Source organism: Podarcis vaucheri (assembly GCF_965113315.1).
Source record: "Podarcis vaucheri genome assembly, chromosome: 14".
Classification (NCBI taxonomy): Eukaryota; Metazoa; Chordata; class Lepidosauria; order Squamata; family Lacertidae; genus Podarcis; species Podarcis vaucheri.
This window is the reverse complement of record NC_138752.1, coordinates 49,146,397-49,166,493: the sequence shown is the minus strand read 5'-3', so window position 1 is coordinate 49,166,493 and position 20,097 is coordinate 49,146,397. Positions and strand designations below refer to the sequence as shown.

At 45.0% G+C, this 20,097-nt stretch overlaps 1 protein-coding gene across 5 annotated transcripts in view; it reads right to left on the bottom strand.

Moving 5' to 3' along the window:
- The window catches only part of TOM1L2 (target of myb1 like 2 membrane trafficking protein), a 52,251-nt gene extending 32,166 nt beyond the window's left edge, over positions 1-20,085 (bottom strand). For all 5 annotated transcript variants that reach the window (XR_014213665.1, XM_082199771.1, XM_082199772.1 and 2 more), the window contains exons 1-7: positions 19,941-20,085; positions 10,435-10,519; positions 8,496-8,574; positions 6,365-6,514; positions 2,735-2,869; positions 2,400-2,558; positions 2,159-2,275 (exon numbers count right to left, since the gene is read on the bottom strand). Coding sequence is in view for 4 of the 5 variants with exons in the window: in XM_082199771.1 (XP_082055897.1) it covers positions 2,159-2,275; positions 2,400-2,558; positions 2,735-2,869; positions 6,365-6,514; positions 8,496-8,574; positions 10,435-10,519; positions 19,941-19,992 (777 nt within the window). In the remaining variant the exon portion in view is untranslated. The remainder of the gene's footprint in view (positions 1-2,158; positions 2,276-2,399; positions 2,559-2,734; positions 2,870-6,364; positions 6,515-8,495; positions 8,575-10,434; positions 10,520-19,940) is intronic.
- Positions 20,086-20,097: the final 12 nt, after the last annotated feature.

Genomic DNA, 20,097 nt, shown 5'->3' with positions numbered 1-20,097 from the left:
TAGAATTCTGAACCACTGCAAAATCCAGCCAAGCCTCCGTAGCCAAGCTGTACCTAGCAGTGTTTCCCAAGGCTGCCACTTTTAGAAGCCCTGGCCTTCAATACAAGAATTAGCCTCCTCCTTCTTTGCATTCCTCCCCCTTCGGAGTGGAAATTCATGATTAAGGACAGCCATGTAAGGATACATATCTTCAATCCATTTAATTAGTATATTGATTGTTAAATTCCACTTTGACCAGTTTAATGTTTATGTAAAAAATTGTGCTGAAACTCTGGTTTTACTATGCTGCCTGTTTAGCCGTAATAATAAACATTCATTCGAGGACAGCCATGCTGCTGGTGGTATCAGCACCCCCACCCCTGAGAAGAAAAACAAGCCTCGTTGACCTGGCATCTCGGCACCTGGACAAGTGTCACCTCGTGCTTCCCGCAGCTGCTTTCACAGCTTGAGGGCTGAGTTTACCATGTCAGCTTTGATCCCATCAGTTCAGAGCCAGATTGTGACATTTCAGAAGGTTGGATTCAGATGGAGAGGAGAGGGCTGGCGGGGCCTGTCTGTCTCTATTCTGCTGCAGCGCCTGGTTGCATGCCATTAAAAACCTTTCCTTTTTATTTAGCTGCTTATTGGGTTTCTGATGGGTAACAACTAACAACCAGGGCTTTTTTTCCAGCCGGAACTCAGTTCTGGCAGCTATCAGATGGGCACTACTGGAATTCTAAGACGAAGACGTTCATGGTGAGTTCCAGCACCTCTTTTTCTAGAAAAATAGCACTGCTAACCACCAACCGTCTTGTTACACTGATTCCCAGACTGCCCCTTCCTTTTCCAGGTAAGCTGATAGAACAGAACTGATAGCTCAGTCAGTAGAGCACGATACTCTTAATCTCAGGGTTGTGAGTTCAAGCCCCATGTTGGGAAAAGATTCCTGCATTGCAGGGGGTTGGACAAAATGGTCCCTTCCAACTCTGCATTGCCTCCCACTACGTTTCCAAGCACAATTCAAAGTGTTGGTGCTGACCTTGAAAGCCCTAAACAGCCTTGACCCAGTATACCTGAAGGAGCGTCTCCACCCCCATCATTCGGCCCGGACACTGATGTCCACCTCCGAGGGCCTTCTGGTGGTTCTCTCCCTGTGAGAAGCAAAGCTACAGGGAACCAGGCAGAGGGCCTTCTTAGTAGTGGCGCCCGCCCTGTGGAACACCCTCCCATCTGATGTCAAAGAAATAAACAACTATCTGATGTTTAGAAAACATCTGAAGGCAGCCCTGTTTAGGGAAGTTTTTAATGTCTGACATTTTAATGTATTTTTAATATTTTGTTGGAGGCTGCCCAGAGTGGCTGGGGAACAAATTTATTATTATTATTATTATTATTATTATTATTATTATTATTATTGGCAGGGGGTTGGAACACAAAAAATCAGAGGAGCCCTGCTGGATCAGAACAGAGACTGTTATTTAGTGAATTTATATCTCACCCTTGCTCTCTGAGGAGCCCAGAGCAGTGAACAGATACACAATTCAAAAACCAGAACAAAGCAACAATGTTCTAAAACAGTTAAAACATTCTGAAAGTGATTGCAATTAAAAAGCAGCTATAGTTAAAAATGATTATTCCATCCAGTGATTTTGAGGTTGCCAGGAACAGTCTTCTTCAGCCACGACATCCAGTCTTAGTCCTCATTAACAGCCATGGCTTCTCCCAAATCCTGGACACTGTAAAGGGTGCTGAGAGTTGCTGATAGACCCTTGAACACCCTAGCAGTTCCCAGCTTTCATTGCAAAAAGCCATGGTGGTTAAAGTAGCATAGGAGTGCTTTAAAAGTATGGTGTGGCTGTGGCTGAAGATCCAATGAGTTCAGCATTCTGCCTCTTATAGCAGAGGTTTCTGAAAAGTCTGCTAGCAGGACATGAGGGAAACAGCCCACCCTTACTCATGACCCCCCCCCCCGATCCCCAGTAACTGGTATTCAGAGAACATGGAGTCTTTGTTTAGCCACCAGGGCCAATGGCCACCTGCAAACATGTCTAAACTCATTTCAAAAGGCTTTTCAGCTAGTAGCCATCATCATACCTTGCGGCAGCAAACGGATGGGGGTGGGGAACCTTTCTCCTGCCCTGAATCTACTATGTTTATACTTTGGTTACAACACATTTACCTGCAGTAACTCAAGGTCTGATGAATCTTCTTGCCCAGGGACCATTTCTGTGAGCATTTCAGACATCACCTTGGTGTTTCCACGAACAACATCCAGTTCACTCCGCAGTCGTGCAATCTATTTTTAAAAGTGGGGGGAGAGAAATGCAACCCTTTACAGAAGCCGCATGCATTTCACGGTCTGATTTTTTAAAAGGTTCTGGAGGTGGGAATGCCTTCTACAGTACCTGCTCAGACAATACCTGCTCTGTATTTGCTGTGATGGGGCCGGTCACATTCAAAGCTGGGGCCTGAGGAGCAGAGTACGCCGTTGGAGAAGGAGATGAATAGGAACTGGAGTTCATCCGTTGCTGAGACTGGGACCTGTGCATGCTGGCAGCTGGGTCAACTTCAGGAACGCTCTAGCAGAGAACAATGTGCAAACACTCAGATATACAGTATTCACCGAAAGATTGTGCTGCTGTCGTTATCATGCTCTTTAGCCAAAAGGGCAGGGAAGGCAGAAGGCAGGGATCCTTTAATTGTTTCTCCTCCTCTACAAAAAAAAGGAAGAAAAGCAGACAACACTGCCACTTACTCTCTGCGGTGTGTGTATTGGAGACAAAGCATCCAGATCAGCCATTGGAAACTCAATCCCTTTTCTTTTGAGTTCTTCATAAATGTGGACCACCCCAGTTAGATCAGGGCTGCTTCGAAAGGCATCAGCCCAGGCCTGCAAAAGAAACAGAGAGTGTCACAAGGAACTCAATCCAGTTCCCTTCTATTGTGGAATTTGGTCTGTTATTTCTACTCTAAAGGAGTACACATTTCTTGAGAGTATACAGTACAGTTGTACCTTGGAGACTTGCGACTCGAACATTTTGTCTCCTGAACGCCGCAAACACGGAAGGGAGTGTTCTGATTTGCAAACGTTCTTTGGAACCCGAACATCCGACGAGGCTTCCGCGGCTTCCGATTGTGTGCAGGAAGCTCCTGCAGCCAGTCGAAAGCCGTGGCTTGGTTGTCGAACGTTTTCAGAAGTCGAACGGACTTCCGGAACAGATTCCTTTTGACAACCAAGGCACGACTGTACAGACGTGAACAGTATTTCTTCAATCACATTGTCTCAGGGCTGTATGGTGACTGTGGGAGGGGTGAAAGCCTGAGAAAAGCCCCAAAGGTTTCTAATAAGGCCACAAAGGGTCAACTGAAAGTTCAAGGGTGCCACATCAGGACATGTACTAAATGTAGTAAATAAATGTAATTATTTACTGAATTTATATCCTGCCCCAAGGAGCCCAGAGCAGCAAAAAGATACACAATGTAAAAACAAGAAGAAAGCAAGAACATTCTAAAAACAATAGCAATTAGAGCAGGCATAGGCAAACTCGGCCCTCCAGATGTTTTGAGACTACAATTCCCATCATCCTTGACCACTGGCCCTGTTAGCTAGGGATCATGGGAGTTGTAGTCTCAAAACATCTGGAGGGCCGAGTTTGCCTGTGCCTGAATTAGAGCATCTAAAAGCAGTTACAGTTAAAAACATTCTGAATGTATCAATGGTAAGGAAACAAAGTTGTGAATGAAATAAGAAGTACACGATTCATTTAATTCATAAAATTTATATGTCACTTAAGGGCAAAAAAAGAAAATTCTCATGGATCGGTTTCTCAGGAAGCACACAAATAAAGCCTTGCTGTGTGAGTGCATCATTATTTGTGTTCTTACATCTTCCAACAAGGTTACCGTATTTTTTGCTCTATAAGACTCACTTTTTCCCTCCTAAAAAGTAAGGAGAAATGTGTGTGTGTCTTATGGAGCAAATTCAGGCTGCGCAGCTATCCCAGAAGCCAGAACAGCAAGAGGGATTGCTGCTTTCGCTGCGCAGCGATCCCTCTTGTCGTTCTGGCTTCTGAGATTCAGAATATTTTTTTTCTTGTTTTCCTCCTCCAAAAACTAGGTGCGTCTTGTGGTCTGGTGCGTCTTATAGAGCGAAAAATACGGTAATTAAAGTCATCAATTCTCCGCCACCAATCCCACTTGAGCAGAGGGAACTTGGTCTTTGATTGGCAAGATCCACCCGAATTGGCCAAGCCAGTTTCCAAGGAATCGTCCCTAAATTACAGCAGAAGGCGTCCTTCCTGCAGAAGCAATTCTCACTGCCTTGGAGCGTTGTGCCATTTTTTATTTACAAGCGAAAAGCCAGGAAAAGCACACGTTAACGGCACAGCAGCATTTTGGGCTGCTTCCAGACACGGACAATTTAGCAGCAGCCAGTAACTGATGTTCTGCTTCAGGCTGTAAGCAAAAATAGCAACTCTGCTGCTTCCAGACTTCTAGAAGCCAAATGACATTCTGGAGCCAACTGGGCAGTCCACCCCCTGCCCTGGTCCCAAATGTTGGAGGATGCTGGGGAGGAGAGAAAGGATTCTCATTGGGACCATGGTGCAGGAGGGAAAAGATGAAAACAGTCCCTTCTCATAGAATCATAGAATCATAGAGTTGGAAGAGACCACAAGGGCCATCAAGTCCAACCCCCTGCCAAGCAGGAAACACCATCGGAGCACTCCTGACATATGGTTGTCAAGCCTCTGCTTAAAGACCTCCAAAGTAGGAGACTCCACCACACTCCTTGGCAGCAAATTCCACTGTCGAACAGCTCTTACTGTCAGGAAGTTCTTCCTAATGTTTAGGTGGAATCTTCTTTCTTGTAGTTTGGATCCATTGCTCCGTGTCCGCTTCTCTGGAGCAGCAGAAAACAACCTTTCTCCCTCCTCTATGTGACATCCTTTTATATATTTGAACATGGCTATCATATCACCCCTTAACCTCCTCTTCTCCAGGCTAAACATGCCCAGCTCCCTTAGCCGTTCCTCATAAGGCATCGTTTCCAGGCCTTTGACCATTTTGGTTGCCCTCCTCTGGACACGTTCCAGTTTGTCAGTGTCCTTCTTGAATTGTGGTGCCCAGAACTGGACACAGTACTCCAGGTGAGGTCTGACCAGAGCAGAATACAGTGGCACTATTACTTACCTTGATCTAGATGCTATACTCCTATTGATGCAGCCCAGAATTGCATCGGCTTTTTTAGCTGCCGCGTCACACTGTTGGCTCATGTCAAGTTTGTGGTCAACCAAGACTCCCGCTGCGCCTCTCCCGCTGTCCCCCGAGTTTGCAGGGCTGGCGATGGGGAGGAGCAGGCTTCTCCCCCCTGCCAGCCTTCTAGCCAAGTCGGGGGACAGTGGGAAAGGTGCGCTGCGCCTCTCCTGCTGTTCCCCGAGTTTGCGGGGTTGGCGACGGGGAGGATCAGGCTTCTCCCCCCCCGCCAGCCTTCTAGCCAAGTCGAGGGACAGTGGGAAAGGCGCGCTGCGCCTCTCCCGCTGTCCCCCGAGTTTGCGGGGCTGGCGACGGGGCTCTCCTGAAGCCTGGAGAGTGAGACGTGTCGGTGCGCACCGACCCCCCTCGCTCTCCAGGCTTCAGCGAAAGCCTGCATTCGCCCCATAGGACGCACACACATTTCCCCTTCATTTTTGGAGGGGAAAAAGTGCGTCCTATAGGGAGAAAAATACAGTATTAATCATCCCTTTGTTGGAGAGGATGTCAAATTCTTGGTATGCTGATCCATCTCTGGAGGGAGTGTCAAAAAGCACAGAAATGTTGGCAGGACATTTTTGCAAGCCTTACTGATCTCCTTCGCAGAGGTTTTGAAACGGAACAGGGATTAGCTTTGCTCTCTTTATTTAGAGGGTCAAACAGGGATCTCCCTTGTAAGAATCTGATAAACCCCCTCCTTGTGGAGCCGGGGGTACATTGGAAGGATGCAAGCAGATGGACTACCCACAAAAGGTAAGTTAAGAGTATGGTACTTGGCTTTGGCTGATAAACTTACATAACACAGTAGAGTGATGCAAGGAGGAATTTTAAAAAGATACTTTCAATGCTGATTGATTTATGTTTGTTTATTTTATTAACTGTCACCTGGAGGAACCTAGACCCCTATAACTCAAACATCTTTTTGATTTGGCTATTTAACTTCACATGTTGCAATTGTTTTCTGCCTTATACACATCTGTATTTTGCTTTGCATCTGGTGACCAATAAACTATTAATTGTTGTTTGTATTGTTTCAATAATAATAAAAATTAAAACATAGAGAGAAAGAGAGCACCTACTTTTGACTAATATTGCTTATCACTCAGAAGGCAGAAACAAAAGCTCAGTGACAGACCTGAATTAGTGCAAGTACTTTATCCTGGACAATGGTGGGTGGGTTGTTCTTGGGAGAGATGATTTTCACCAGGACACCATCTATGAAGTCACGGTTTGCTACTAGGACATGAAAGCGATGGCCACAGTTCTTTACACACGTTTCCAGTACCTGTGTGTAGGGAAAAAACATCATTACTGGTGGAGCAAAGAAAGCTGGTGAACGCATGCAAGGAAGAAATTCATTGCCATGGACAGTAGCTAATGTCCAGGGGCGTGGGGACACTTTGAGAAAGGAGTAGCCCATGGTGCTAGTCCAGGGGATTAATCATTTCACTCACCATGGCCAGTGTTCTGCCATTTTCTAGGGAGCATGGTGAGTCCCTAGCCTTCCTCCCAGCTCGGGGTGGGGGACATCCCCAACTGGGATAAAAACTATGGTTTCTTTGGGCACTATGTTTCAAAGAAGAAGAAGAAGAAGAGTTTGGATTTGATATCCCACTTTATCACTATCCGAGGGAGTCTCAAAGCGGCTAACATTCTCCTTTCCCTTCCTCCCCCACAACACACACTCTTTGAAGTGAGTGGGGCTGAGAGACTTCAGAGAAGTGTGACTAGCCCAAGGTCACCCAGCAGCTGCATGTGGAGGAGCGGAGACGCGAACCCGGTTCACCAGATTACGAATCTACCGCTCTTAACCACTACACCAAACTGGCTCTTATAGGAGCTCTGTGCAGTAAATGCAGAAGAACAAGCTCAGTCCTGGAGAGGGGAGGTGGGGAACTGCCCCACAATCACACAAGGCTTCTGATTACCTCCAAAGCTCAGTGCTGTGAAGGGAAAAATCCTTACCGCTTTTCTCCAAGTGCACCCACTGCACTTCTGAAATGCTTGGAGCACTGCAGCAACAACTGCCCACCCCACTTCCATGTGTAGATAGTCCCGTCCCCCCCGGGTGAATGGGGAATTGCTCCTGATGTCACTTTGTGTTTTGGAGACACAGAATTCTGGTACCCACAGAATCCTGGTGCCCAACCTGTTTTGGCTGTCCACCAAAGGCCAGTCAAAATTGTGAAACAAAAAGACATGAGCCCTGGCAATCACAGAAAATATTATTCTTAATTTGAAAGTCTCTAGTGGATCAGATGCACTAGAGCACTTTTATTCCACATGGTGGGGCTTTACTTCTTATACTTCTGGAACTGTGGTTTAGACCTCTTGGGCTTGCTGATCGGAAGGTTGGTGGTTCGAATCTGTATGATGGTGGTGAGCTCTTGTTGCTCTGTCCCAGCTCCTGCCAACCTAGCAGTTTGAAAGCACACCAGTGAAAGTAGATAAATAGGTACTGCTGCAGTGCAAAGGTAAATGGCATTTCCGTGCACTCTGGGTTCCGTCACGGTGTTCCGTTGCACCAGAAGCGGTTTAGTCATGCTGGCCACATGACCCAGAAAGCTGCCTGCAGACAAACGCCGGCTCCCTCAGCCTGAGGCAAGATGAGCGCTGCAACCCCATAACCACCTTTGACTGGACTTAACTGTCCAGGGGTCCTTTACCTTTTCACTTTTAGTTCTGGAACTGGTCACAAAATTCCCTATCTGCACTGATGAGTAAAATTTGGTTATCCTAATGAAAACTCTAATATACAAGTGGATCTCATATCGATGAACTGCTCCAGTAAGGGAGGCAACTTGAATAAAATATTGTGGGGGCGCAGGTTAAGCCCTGGCCCACATAATCTATCACATGACACAGTGCACACACACCATTTGAATAGGAATGCCCACCAACTTTGTGGGGGCTCAGCTCCCACAAATATTTTATTATGGAGGGATCAAAGCCCCCAAGGGCCCCTAGGAGTTGGCTCCTACGGCCCCAGGAGCCTAATAAAAAGTAGAATAATAATCATCATTTGTGGACCACTGGCCTTAAATCTTCCTCCTTCAATGTGGCTACAGAAGCCTGTTAGTATTTCATGCAGCTCGATGCTGCAGATGAGATTGTTATAAATCACATGCCTGTCTAAGAAGACTGCCACTTTCTGCACACCTTTTCTTGTTCCAAGTTGGTAAGGGGAAGAGGGGGAGAGAAGATTTGTTTTGGAGGTCTCCCAAACACAGACCCCTGAATCACATCCACTTGCACATGCTACTCACCGTTAGAGCCAGCATTACTTCCCTGTAGTTTTTGTTTCCATTCAACCTCTTCTTAAGTGCTCGGATGGCATCCTTTGGGCTGATGGGGAAAATACAGGGCCACAGATAAGGGACAGCTACAAGTAAGTGCACTTCTCACAGTAAAGGCAATACTGCAGTTCTAATGTTAGCTCAAGTGCACATTATTTGAACCCTCAGGGTTTGGAGACAGAAACTGTACTTGCACATCACCCGAGACCATGCTTGAGTGCTATATGCACATGCAAAAATTAGCTGCAGCAATCCTTCAGCCCTTGTGCTTAACACTCCCTTCTTTGGCTTTTCAGCTGCACAGGACGAGAAGTTTGGGGGCTTCTGCTCCTCATTAACTACAGCTTAACAAATAATCTAAACTGGGAACTTTGGTTCACATTAACCAAGTTTCAAAAAGTCAGCTTTGTAAACCATGGTTTGGAGTTGGCTTGTCTCAAACAACCAAAGTTAGCTGCTCTGGTCAGCAAGTCAAACTGGTTGAGTGAGAGGGAAAGTTTATGAATGCCTCCTTCCAGACATGTAGGAGAAGGGGCAGAGGAGACTCCTAAGCTGCAGGTCAGTGTGCTTAAAAAAACTAGGACTGTACCTTTCCCACAGTTTTTGAACCTCTTCAAATGCAACGAAAAACAAGTGAGTTTGTTCTGGGCCAGGCAGATGCAACCAGACTAGTACTGCAGCCTAGGACTCTTGTACCTACGGGACCGCCTCTCCTGGTATGCCCCGTGGAGGACCTTAAGGTCCATAAATAACAACACTTTGGAAGTCCCGAGCCCCAAGGAGGTTAGATTGGCTTCAACCAGGGCCAGGGCCTTTTCAGCTCTGGCCCTGGCCTGGTGGAACGCTCTTTCACAAGAGACTAGGGCCCTGCGGGATTTGACATCTTTCTGCAGGGCCTGCAAGATGGAGCTGTTCCACTTGGCCTTTGGGCTGGACTCAGTCTAACCCCCCCCCCCCCGCTTCATTAATTTTATTTTTATGGAACCCCTTATATGGGATTTTATATATAAATTTTCCCTTGGCTCTTTTTGCTGGCCCACGTAGGACCAGCATGGATAGTTGGCCCCACTGAATATTTGACGTTTTCTCTCCTTATGGCTTTGATCTATAGGCTACCACTAAAACGAGGATGCATTTTAAGCTGCATTTTAAACTGTATTCTAACTTATATTTTAATCACCTGCTTATTTTGTTTTTTGTTTTGTTTTTAATGTTTTTACTGTGTTTATATTTGGTGTTAGCCGCCCTGAGCCTGGTCTTGGCCAGGAAGGGCGGGGTATAAAAAAAAAAAGTATTTATTTATTTAATTTATTTTGTTATTGTTGTTGTTGTTGTTGTTGTGGCAGCGGAGATGCAAACAATGTTATGAGAAGAAAGGGATTGTTCTGCTGACCCTGGCACCATCAATGTGCTCAGAAGGGGGAGCTCAGAACCATCTGTGACAAGCAGAGAAGCCGAGCTATGCTTTGTCGATAACTGCGTGGCTTTTCCTTAACATGCAGTCTTTATAATTTCCCTGGAGTGCTCAGGTGAACATATTGTCCCCTTATGTGGGGAAGGGAAAGAGGGGATAATGGTAACATAAGAATCAGGCCAATGGCCCACCTAGTCCAGGATCCTGTTCTTGCAGTGGTAAAACAGGTGCCTGTGGGAAACCCGCAAGCAGAACATAAGCAGAAGAGTGCTCTGCCCTCCTGGAATTTATGGAAACCAAACCTTACAAATAAGGCATTCTACAAATGAACTATAACACTGCATGTAAACACCTTCTGGTGAAAAGGAATGCCAGCGCAGTAACACCCAGCTGATTAAAAACAACAACAACAACACTCACACCAGCACACAGCAAGCAGTTCTGCTCCCCCCCCCTGTGCTATCCATAGTCACAGACAGACAAAGACAGACATACCCTTCTTCTGTCTCATTGATGATGTCACATATCTCCATGTTAAGTGTCCAGTCTTCACTCTGTAGGGAGCCATCTGTAGCCTTTTCTATTTAAAACAAAACAGAGCAAGCAAAATATTTGTTCACTCTTTTCCAGATGAAAAGCCAAGCTTCAGAAAATGATTTGCACCAGGCTGGTCAATGGCCACACGCCCACGGTCATGTGAGAACTACCTCCAGGTAACCAGAAGAAGGAAGTTCTACTTCTCCTCTTAAGTGCTGTCAGGCCAATGGTGTGCCACAGTTTATTTCTTTTCTAGAGCACCACTCATGTACAAAGAATGAGGGAACAGTTAGGGTTCACATTTGTCACATTTATTCACAGTTAGGGGGAACAGTTAGGGTTCTGCTCCACTCTGCTCCACAGTTTACAATCCAGAAACTGGGACAAGGGAATCAACAAAGGAAGGACATGGAAATCGAGGTGGGGCAAAAAGGTGCATGATTATTACAATTTTGCATGCCTAGTGTGCTTCGAGAATGTCAGCATTTTCGAGTGACAGTTGATCACATACCAGGTTGCACAATTAAAGTCGATGTACTGCCCTTGTGCAACAAGTCTACTTCCTTCCCCAAATTGGAACATTTTGCAATAAGGGAAGTGATGGGAAAATGGACTGGATAATGCACTGATGCCGTGTTGTATAACCTCTCCACAATCAAACAGGAATTAAGGCCAATAATTATAATAATAACCAATGTCTTCAAACTTGCCAGCAAACTAGGTACAAAGCAGGGTATAGCTCAACAAACAAGCCATCTAAAAGTCAACTTGGATATGGTAAGCTACAAATGTTAAGTGCAACAAAATGTTGCCAGGCACAGTGCTCCTGCTCAGGGTTCCAGCCAGCCAACCATAACTTCTTAAAGGAAACTCCATTATACACACACACTTTCCTTTTTCTTACAATTGTCTGTAGCCACTAAGTATGCTCAGTCATTGTCAGGGAACTGACATTGGAGCCAGAGGCGGAGTCAAGGCTCCCGAGTGATGCTGGAGAAGGGCCCAGCAGGGAGAGAGGCAGCTCATCAGCAGGGGAAGGAAATCAGCGTAACACCAGGGATAAAGGGGGGCAGATGGGGGAATCGGCGAGGGGGCTCCAGGACTCCTCGCCGGAGACCAGCGGAGAGAGCACGGGTCCTCCGCTACCCACACCCTCCCTGCGCAGAAGACTTCCACACAGGGAGAGTAGGAGGAGACTTGGCGTCAAACAGCTTTTATGCTGGAAAAGGTTTAAGAAACGCCCACTGACAGATTCTGCTAGCGACTGAGACAGCCACGAAGTGAAGGGCTGTCCAGACAGAAAGGTTCAACCAGGCAACATAGCCAGGAGTGGCAGCAACTTACGCACGAGCAACCCCTATTACTATTACAGTCATCTTTGGGCAATTCTGAATTTTTAAAAACCATGTCTTCAAAGACCCCCCCCCCTGTAAAATAGAGACACTGATTTGCCCAGTGAAAATAATTGGAAAACAGGGAGTCAGAGCATGAGTCCAACTAGCCTAGTACTGTTTATTCTGACTGGCAGCAGACTGTCTGGCACAGAAAGAAGAAGAAGAGAAGATGAAGAGTTTGGATTTGATATCCCGCTTTATCACTACCCAAAGGAGTCTCAAAGCGGCTAACATTCTCCTTTCCCTTCCTCCCCAACAACAAACACTCTGTGAGGTGAGTGAGGCTGAGAGACTTCAGAGAAGTGTGACTAGCCCAAGGTCACCCAGCAGCTGCATGTGGAGGAGCGGAGATGCGAACCCAGTTCCCCAGATTACGAATCTACTGCTCTTAACAACTACACCACACTGGCTTTTTCCATCACTTGGTACCTTGTGGAGGGTAAGGTTATGAATGGCTACCTCCACTGTCTAAGGCAGAATGCCTCGGTATGGCTGTAGCTGGGAATCACAGGTATTGTTGCACCCGGATCTCCCTGTGTGATCTTCACCTAGACATCCTGTTGGCAATGGCAGAATCCTGAACAATGGCAGGCCTTTGGCCTGATCCAGCAGGACTGCTCATCTAGCCCTTTGAGCAGAAGGTGCCATGGATCTGATGCAAGCCATTCTGCACACATAACAGGTCTCTTCCATTGAGCCGTGTGCCTTCTCCATGATTTCTGCATTATGACTTACTTTGATAGAAATAAACTAATTCAAATATGGCAGCTGCTTGGCTGGAATCTGTTGACAGTCCTCAAATTTTAAGAGGATGGGTAGGTATTGCACATACACACACACACACACACACACACACACACACACACACCACAACTAAAACATCCACCTTACTCAACTATGTGGCCTGAAAAATCCAAAGAACACAATCAGTTTTACAAATTAATTCCAGCTTTAAACACATAGTATTAACTGGAGATACAACATACACAATACTGAGCAGCCAGCTTCCTTTCAAATGTATGCACCCCAAAGCCACCCAATCCATTATTTGACAAAGATTTAATTTGCAATTCACGAGGATTTCCTCTGTAGCATAATCCATTATCACGAACTGAAAGCTGATCTGAAAAAAGCTTAAACAACTTAAAGCACTTTAAGATCAAGGCACATTTTGGGTACGCTTATAATAGCAGCCGACAAGAATATTAGGAAGCCAAGTTTTGAGCATAAATCGTGTCCCAAACGTAATGTCACTTAAGTGCTTTACAACAGAAAAACATTGCCTTATTCACTGCAGAAACGCAAGCTAATCTCCGTGTAGAAGATTAGGCAACCCTAGTTCTGTAAATCATACAGCAACAATGAAAATTCCAGCTTCCCGATCGGAAATATAAAAAGCTCTCCAATGATTGTTTCACTGTGGTAGCTCTACCATAGGGAGTGACAGGATATTAATGTAACATGGGGTGAGGAACCTCTGGCCCACAGGCCTAATCCACACCACCATTGGTCCCATCAGGCTGTTTTGGGCAAGGTACATCCATCCACCTGTTCTACTTCTGATGTAATATCCCTGACCAGCGGCCATCCTGGCTAGAGCTGATGGGATTTGGAGTCCCTTTACATCTGGAAGGGCAGGTTCCACAACCTTCCTTTATTTCCAGAACAGCTGAAGAAGAATCTTTGCCTTAACGTAACCCCACATATTTTAAGAGCTGCTGAGGATGACTTATGACTGCTCTTACCAGCTAAATCCCAGCAAACAGTTACCAAGGAGAGGGGTTTCTCAGCGGTGGTATCATCATTGTGACCCCACACAAATGAGGCCCAGCTGGCCAACTCCCTCTTTTTCAGGAATTTTATCAGATCTTTTTTGTTCAAAAATCTTGCAAGAGCAGAATTTTGTCATCACTGATGTGAACTTGCCAGAGGCTGTTGTGTTAAGTGATTTTCTATTAAGTATTTTAATTGTTAACTGATCCTCATATAATTTTTTATTGCTTTCTGTTAGACACTGCAAAAACCTGTGAGTGGGAAGGCATTTCAGAAACAAAAATAAATGTGTCTCATATGTCTCAGCTCTTCCTAAACACTTCTCTAAAAGGGTTTTGCAGGCCTCACATTTAACTAAAGTCGTTGTTACATCCAATTATTTTTTCCTGTGAACCAGTGCTATTTCCTGGCAGAGAAACTACAATGCTGATGAATTTGCAGCCCTGAATATATATTTTTCAAATTATGGGAGGCCGCAGGAGTTTGACTGCAGAGACCAAAGCTGAGACCAAGGCAATATGCTCAAATGAAACTATTCTCTGTGTTTCGCAGCATCAAGAGAGCCACCAATGAATGCAACAGCCAAATAATTGTGCCTCACACACTCAGGCAGGAAGAACCATGGAAACATCAGACAAGCAAAGCACTGTGAAGCCAGACAGACTTCAGCTGAGGTTTTGCTCCAGAAAAACACCATTGGCAATTATAAAACAGGCGGCAACTTTGCTTCTTCTAAGGGGCCGCCTGCTTAACTGTCATCACGCAGCCCCAGAATTAGGCCGAATTTTTTAACATACAATCCCTTCTCTTTGAGGCCATTAGCATCTTTGCCACTGGAGACAAACATCCAATTTATTATGTACAACTCACTCGAAACCCCACTATCAAAATGTCTCATAATAAATATAAGGGGCACCTTATATTTTGCTTGCAGCAAATGGGGAGCAAAAAAAGGTGGGGTATAGTTAATATATAAAACCTTTCAAGTCTTAGCAACAGTAGGATCAAGCATTTTGCCCCACCCAAGTTGCAAGACATAGCGATTCGAGGGTTGAGCCTGAACAGGTTCAAATTCATCTTCATTGGATGCACTTGGCAACAGAACGGGTCAACGAAACTGCTCTTTGGTACTTGGGTATTTTTAAAAAATACAGAACTATGTCTTCCTTGGTCTTTCGTGCTGGGGGTAAGCTGGAGGAACAAAACCTAGCAATGATGTCTCCCACTACCCCCTTCCTTGAACCACCTGTATTTCCACCACTGGGACTAATTTTAACAATTTGATAAACAAAGACAATGGCTTCATTGAATTAATATACAACCAATGCAGAAATAAAGATAAACTTGGAAATATTGAATGGGTGGATGGATGAATGAATGAATGAGCACAACACTTTGTATTTATGTCTATAATAAAAGCAACAAGTAACTGAACCATCAAGAAGAACTGAACATTTTATTCAACAACAAAAAACATTTACAGGCACAAGTTTATTATCTGAACAATACAAAACAATGATTTTGCTTCATCTCCTACAAAGAAAAGGCATGTCTGGAGTCCACCCACCATACACACACTTCCTTGGAAAAATATTTTGGGCTGAACAATTTTTTACCAACATATCTTGGAAAAGATATAACAAATCGGACAATCCTTTATTTATGTTATGCTATTGGACTGATGAACAATTTATTCTTAGGACACAAAACAGAATGTATGCTCTGTTTTTCTTACTGCTTTTGTTTGATGAATATGTGCAAAACTGAAACAGAAATAAGAGTGGCATTCAACTCATTTTTACTCAGAGCAGAGCTATCAAAATTAAAGAGCAGTTAGGTCTGTTAATGTCAGCAGGACTACTCTGAGTAAAAATTAGTTGAATACCACATGAAGCATTTAAAAAACACAGCCTGGTGATTTGGTTGGAATTGCTGCTTACTAATGGAATAGGAATTAACAACCACCACCACACAGCAGTGGTTTTAAATCTAAGTTCCCAGGAACTCTGGGGTTTCTTGAAATCTCAAGGGCAAAAACATTAAGGGCACACAAGCTTCTCTAGAAGATGACTTACACAACAACAATTGCAAAATTCTACTCTATTGCATTATCGACAGCAAGCAGCTGCAAGAAACTGTTGGGTGTGCTCCCATAGGTTAATGGAGAGAACCATCAAGTCTGCCCACTGAAAAGAGAATGTACCCAAGAACATGCCCAGGGAGTCCTTGGAAGATAATAGATGTGGAAAGTGTTTCCTGAAGACAGAAAGTTTGAAGAAGAAAAAAAGCTGCCTAGAGAACTACTTCTCAACTTTTATCTAGGCTTAGCACTGCGCAGAGATTTTCAGTTTTCCCCAAGCTGCCCTTGGGACTTTCAACTGAGCACAGAACACCCCACGACTTTTAACAGTACTTGTACTGTAACAAAAACTCCTCAAAGCTATGGGAACGTCTCAGTTTAAATAGATGGATTCTCAGAGCCCCTTTTTCAAGGTCACAGGAAAGGTCAGCACCAGAGCCAGGATGGAAACTGAAATTCCTGACACTGAACAGCATGCTCACTTAAGTCCTTGCCCCCCCGCTGGACAGCAATTTCCCACTAAACAAAGTGCAGCAGTTTACCAGAGGCGAGTCTAAGACTATTTGGACCCCTATGACAAAATGACTGTTCCTTTATTAGGCTGTCACGTATGGGATAGTATCTGCTATTTGTTTCCCAAGCAACTGAGGGGGCTACATTGCCCCATGGACAATCAGCTCCCCACAACAAAACCTAGCAGTCAGAGAAGAGGCACAGCGCAGGAACAGGGCCCCCAATAATCACATTATTGCACAATAATGCTTTAGGCCAAGCATTGCCATTACAACCAGAACACAAAAGTGGCCAGTATCTTATTCTCATGGTATGGAGGGGAACAGTTGCCACAAGACTCAGGCCTCATCTCTGGGCCCACCTGGATGCTGTTGGTGAAGCCCAATCATGTTCACTTTCCTTGAGCCATATCATCTGCTTTGAACACAGAATATCTCAGATTCAGTCACTGGTATCTTCAGGAAGGGCTAAGAATGTCTCTGATGAAACCCTGGAAAGGCACAGTAGTCGCTGAGCTAAATAGCCTGTGGTCTGACTTGCTGTAAGGTGGCTTCCTCTGTTTGTATATTCCTCAGACCTGCTCTTGTCTCCCAACTTCCTCCACCTCATTTCCCCCCCTTGGTTATGAGAGTCAAACAGTCCTCTCTCACAACCCCAGTCCAATAAGATGGTTCAAGGATGATGAGGGATCAGTCTGAACATGGAAGTTCTACGACGGGTAAAAGCCACTGGCAGGCAATATTATCCACCATTTGCTAAAGTCTTTGGTTCTTTAAAGTCATCTTTAAATTGTCAACCTCAAACCACCACCCCCATCCTATGGCAACCAGTTCTGTAAGGTAAAAGTCTGCATTATGAAAACAATGCTTCCCTTTAAAAAAATCAACCACATATTGCAAATCAATGCCACCAGTCAGGTTCTTGTGTTTTGAAACAAGGCTTCTTTATTGCAATCATAGTTCTATACTTTCACTTAGTCATTGCTTTTCAAAGCCGAGAAAACCTCAGCCTCTCCTCAAGTGTGTCTCAGTCAGGAAGTCATTCTTAACTTCTCTGATCATTTTAGACATGCTTTTCGGTGTACTTCCTAAGAGATCTTATTTGAGATGATTCGGTGATAAAAACTACACACACACACACCTGAGATTCCTCCATGTCAGGTTGACCTATCTGACCCCACCCCACCTTTCCTCCCAGTTTCATTCTTTGACTCACCCCACCTCAGAGCACCCTAGGCATCCTCAGTTCCTCTTTTACTCCCCAATATCTTCCAACATTTCACAGCTAAAAATAGGGCCTTGAACATAACATCCCAGCTTAAGGTTTTTAACTGCCTGAGGCAAAGGATGAGGTGGTTCCCCTGTCCTGCATACAGAAACCACTCAAACTGGCAATTGAATCTTATTTTAATGCTGGTGACAGAACAGTGCCTTTTAGCAAAATGGAGAACAGTAGGCTTGCTTTAAAGGAGTAGTTAAAAAACAAACCCTATGGAACTCCCATTGACTTGTGCCTTGCCCCATGTGTATAACCATTTACGCAAGCAATGAAGAACTTTGTGTTTAATGCAACCTTTAACTGAGATCCTAATTGGGTTTTACAGAACAGCTTCTTAAAGTATGCTGTATGTTTGGTCATGTAAACGGCTAACAGAAATACAAAAATATATACAGTGGTACCCCGGGTTAATAACTTAATTCATTCTGGAGGTCTGTTCTTAACCTGAAACTGTTCTTAACCTGAGGTACCACTTTAGCTAATGGGGGCTCCCACTGCCCTTGCGCTGCCGCTGCACAATTTCTGTTCTCATCCTGAAGCAAAGTTCTTAACCCAAGGTACTATTTCTGGGTTAACGGAGTCTGTAACCTGAAGCGTCTGTAACCTGAAGCTTCTGTAACCCGAGGTACCACTGTATTTGGCTTTCAGGAGTATTTGTGAATGAAACAAGCTCTGCCATTCTCCAGCAATCGTCTCTACTGTATACAGGGCAGGATTCTTGTACACACAGTTCTAACCTCCCAACCTCACTGCCACTCTTCCAACCCCAAACATTTGCTGCCTGAATTGGGTGTGTTTTCTCTTTAAGGATCGGGTGTGTTTGCTCTTTAAGTTGCAGATATACTAGAAAAGCAGATATACTAGAAAAACAAAAGTCCTCCTGTAACCTTTTATCAACAGTTCAAACAAATGTCAGCGGTTTCAAGGTATGTAATGACAGGTTGTGCACAGTAAGGCACACTTTACTGTGCACACACATAAATTTATGTTCATGAGGACAAGACCAGGGAAGAGGGCTGGATCATGAATAATAGAGAGTCAGTGTGGCAGCATAGTTAGTGTTGAACCAGGAAATCAGGGCTCAAATCCCCAATGAGCCATGAAGCTCACTGGGTGACCTTGAGTCAGTCAGTCACTCTCTCTCAGCTTAACCTACCTCAAAGGATAGTTGTGAGAATAAGATGTGGAAGGAGAGAACCATGTAAATAACAAATAAAACATAATTAGTGATAACTCCAGTCAACTAGGGTTTTAACTATCTACAAGATGTTTAAGTCTTAGTTTTCAACAGTACTCTGTTGATATGATTAGGTCTGCTGTGGCGGGTAGTTTTACAGTTTCATTTTTTGGGAATCGCATGATGATTTCCTAAGAGGCATATTGCTGTTATTTATTATTTAAATACTGTACAGAAGCTGCGTTGAAAGGGTACTTGGCCTAAAAGATGGCATATAAATATTTCAAACAAAACTAACAACCTCAGGCTAATAACATTTTGGCAAGGCATCCTCAAAATGCAAACACAGGGAGAAAATAAGCACAGTGATGGTACACAGGCCAGAAAATAGGGACAGCTAGAGGATACAGTATGGCCTGGCCTATATTCATTAGAACCCACAAAGGAACCCATATATTGTAGTTCTAACTATATCAATCTATTCATCTCAAATCCACAGTCAAAAGGTCAAAACGGGGCCAATGCTTTACCAGGAGGAAAAGAACCAGGGATGACAGATAGTTTTATCTGTTCATTCAGTGGTCCTTAATGCACCTTTTAGGACACGCTGTCATCACAGAGTGACTCACAAGGCTCCTGGTATGCATTAAAATGTCTGTACTGTTATTTTTTGCTTAAAATATTGCATGTCACTTTTGAGCTGCTGCTGCAGCAAAAGAAGAGACTGCTTAATTTTATTTTAAAAAATCACCAATAATACAATTACCCTCCGCAAAGACTAAAGTTGAGGCATATGACATGGCTATATATATAATAATAATAATATTTATGGGGGGGGAGAGAGCCATCAGGGACAAACTTAGCAGACTGACAGGCTGGGAAGGAGAGCATAGGCAATGATTCACCAAGGGCAGCAATTAAAATAAAATATATACAAGGACGCTGGAGAGGAAAGACTTTCACCTCCCAGCTCCATCCCTGGTTCAGGGTTGGCCAATGACGCCAAGCAGGCCTGGGGCTCCCTTCGTGGGTCAAGAGGGGGCCAGGACGGGGAGGGCCGTGAAGCCGCTTCAGGTGCATCTTCAGGTGCAATTCTCCTGCCATCCCAGGAGGGAGAAGCTGCGTCTGCCCAAATTCCCCCCTGGCCCGCTGACAGGGGCCTTTGCGGCTTCTCCCCCCCCCGTCTCCCCCCCCCGTCGCCTCAGGCCTGCCCCCCTGCCCCGCTCCCCTCGGCCGCCCCCTCTCTTACCGAGGCTCTGCCCCACCGGGGTGCTGAAAGGGTTGCCCAACAGAAACTCCATCTTGGGATGACAACAAACCCGACCGGCCTCCCCGCCCGCTCCACCTCTCGGAGCCTCCTCTCCTCATGCCCCCCCCGCCCAAACCTCTTCAGCCCCGCCTCCGGC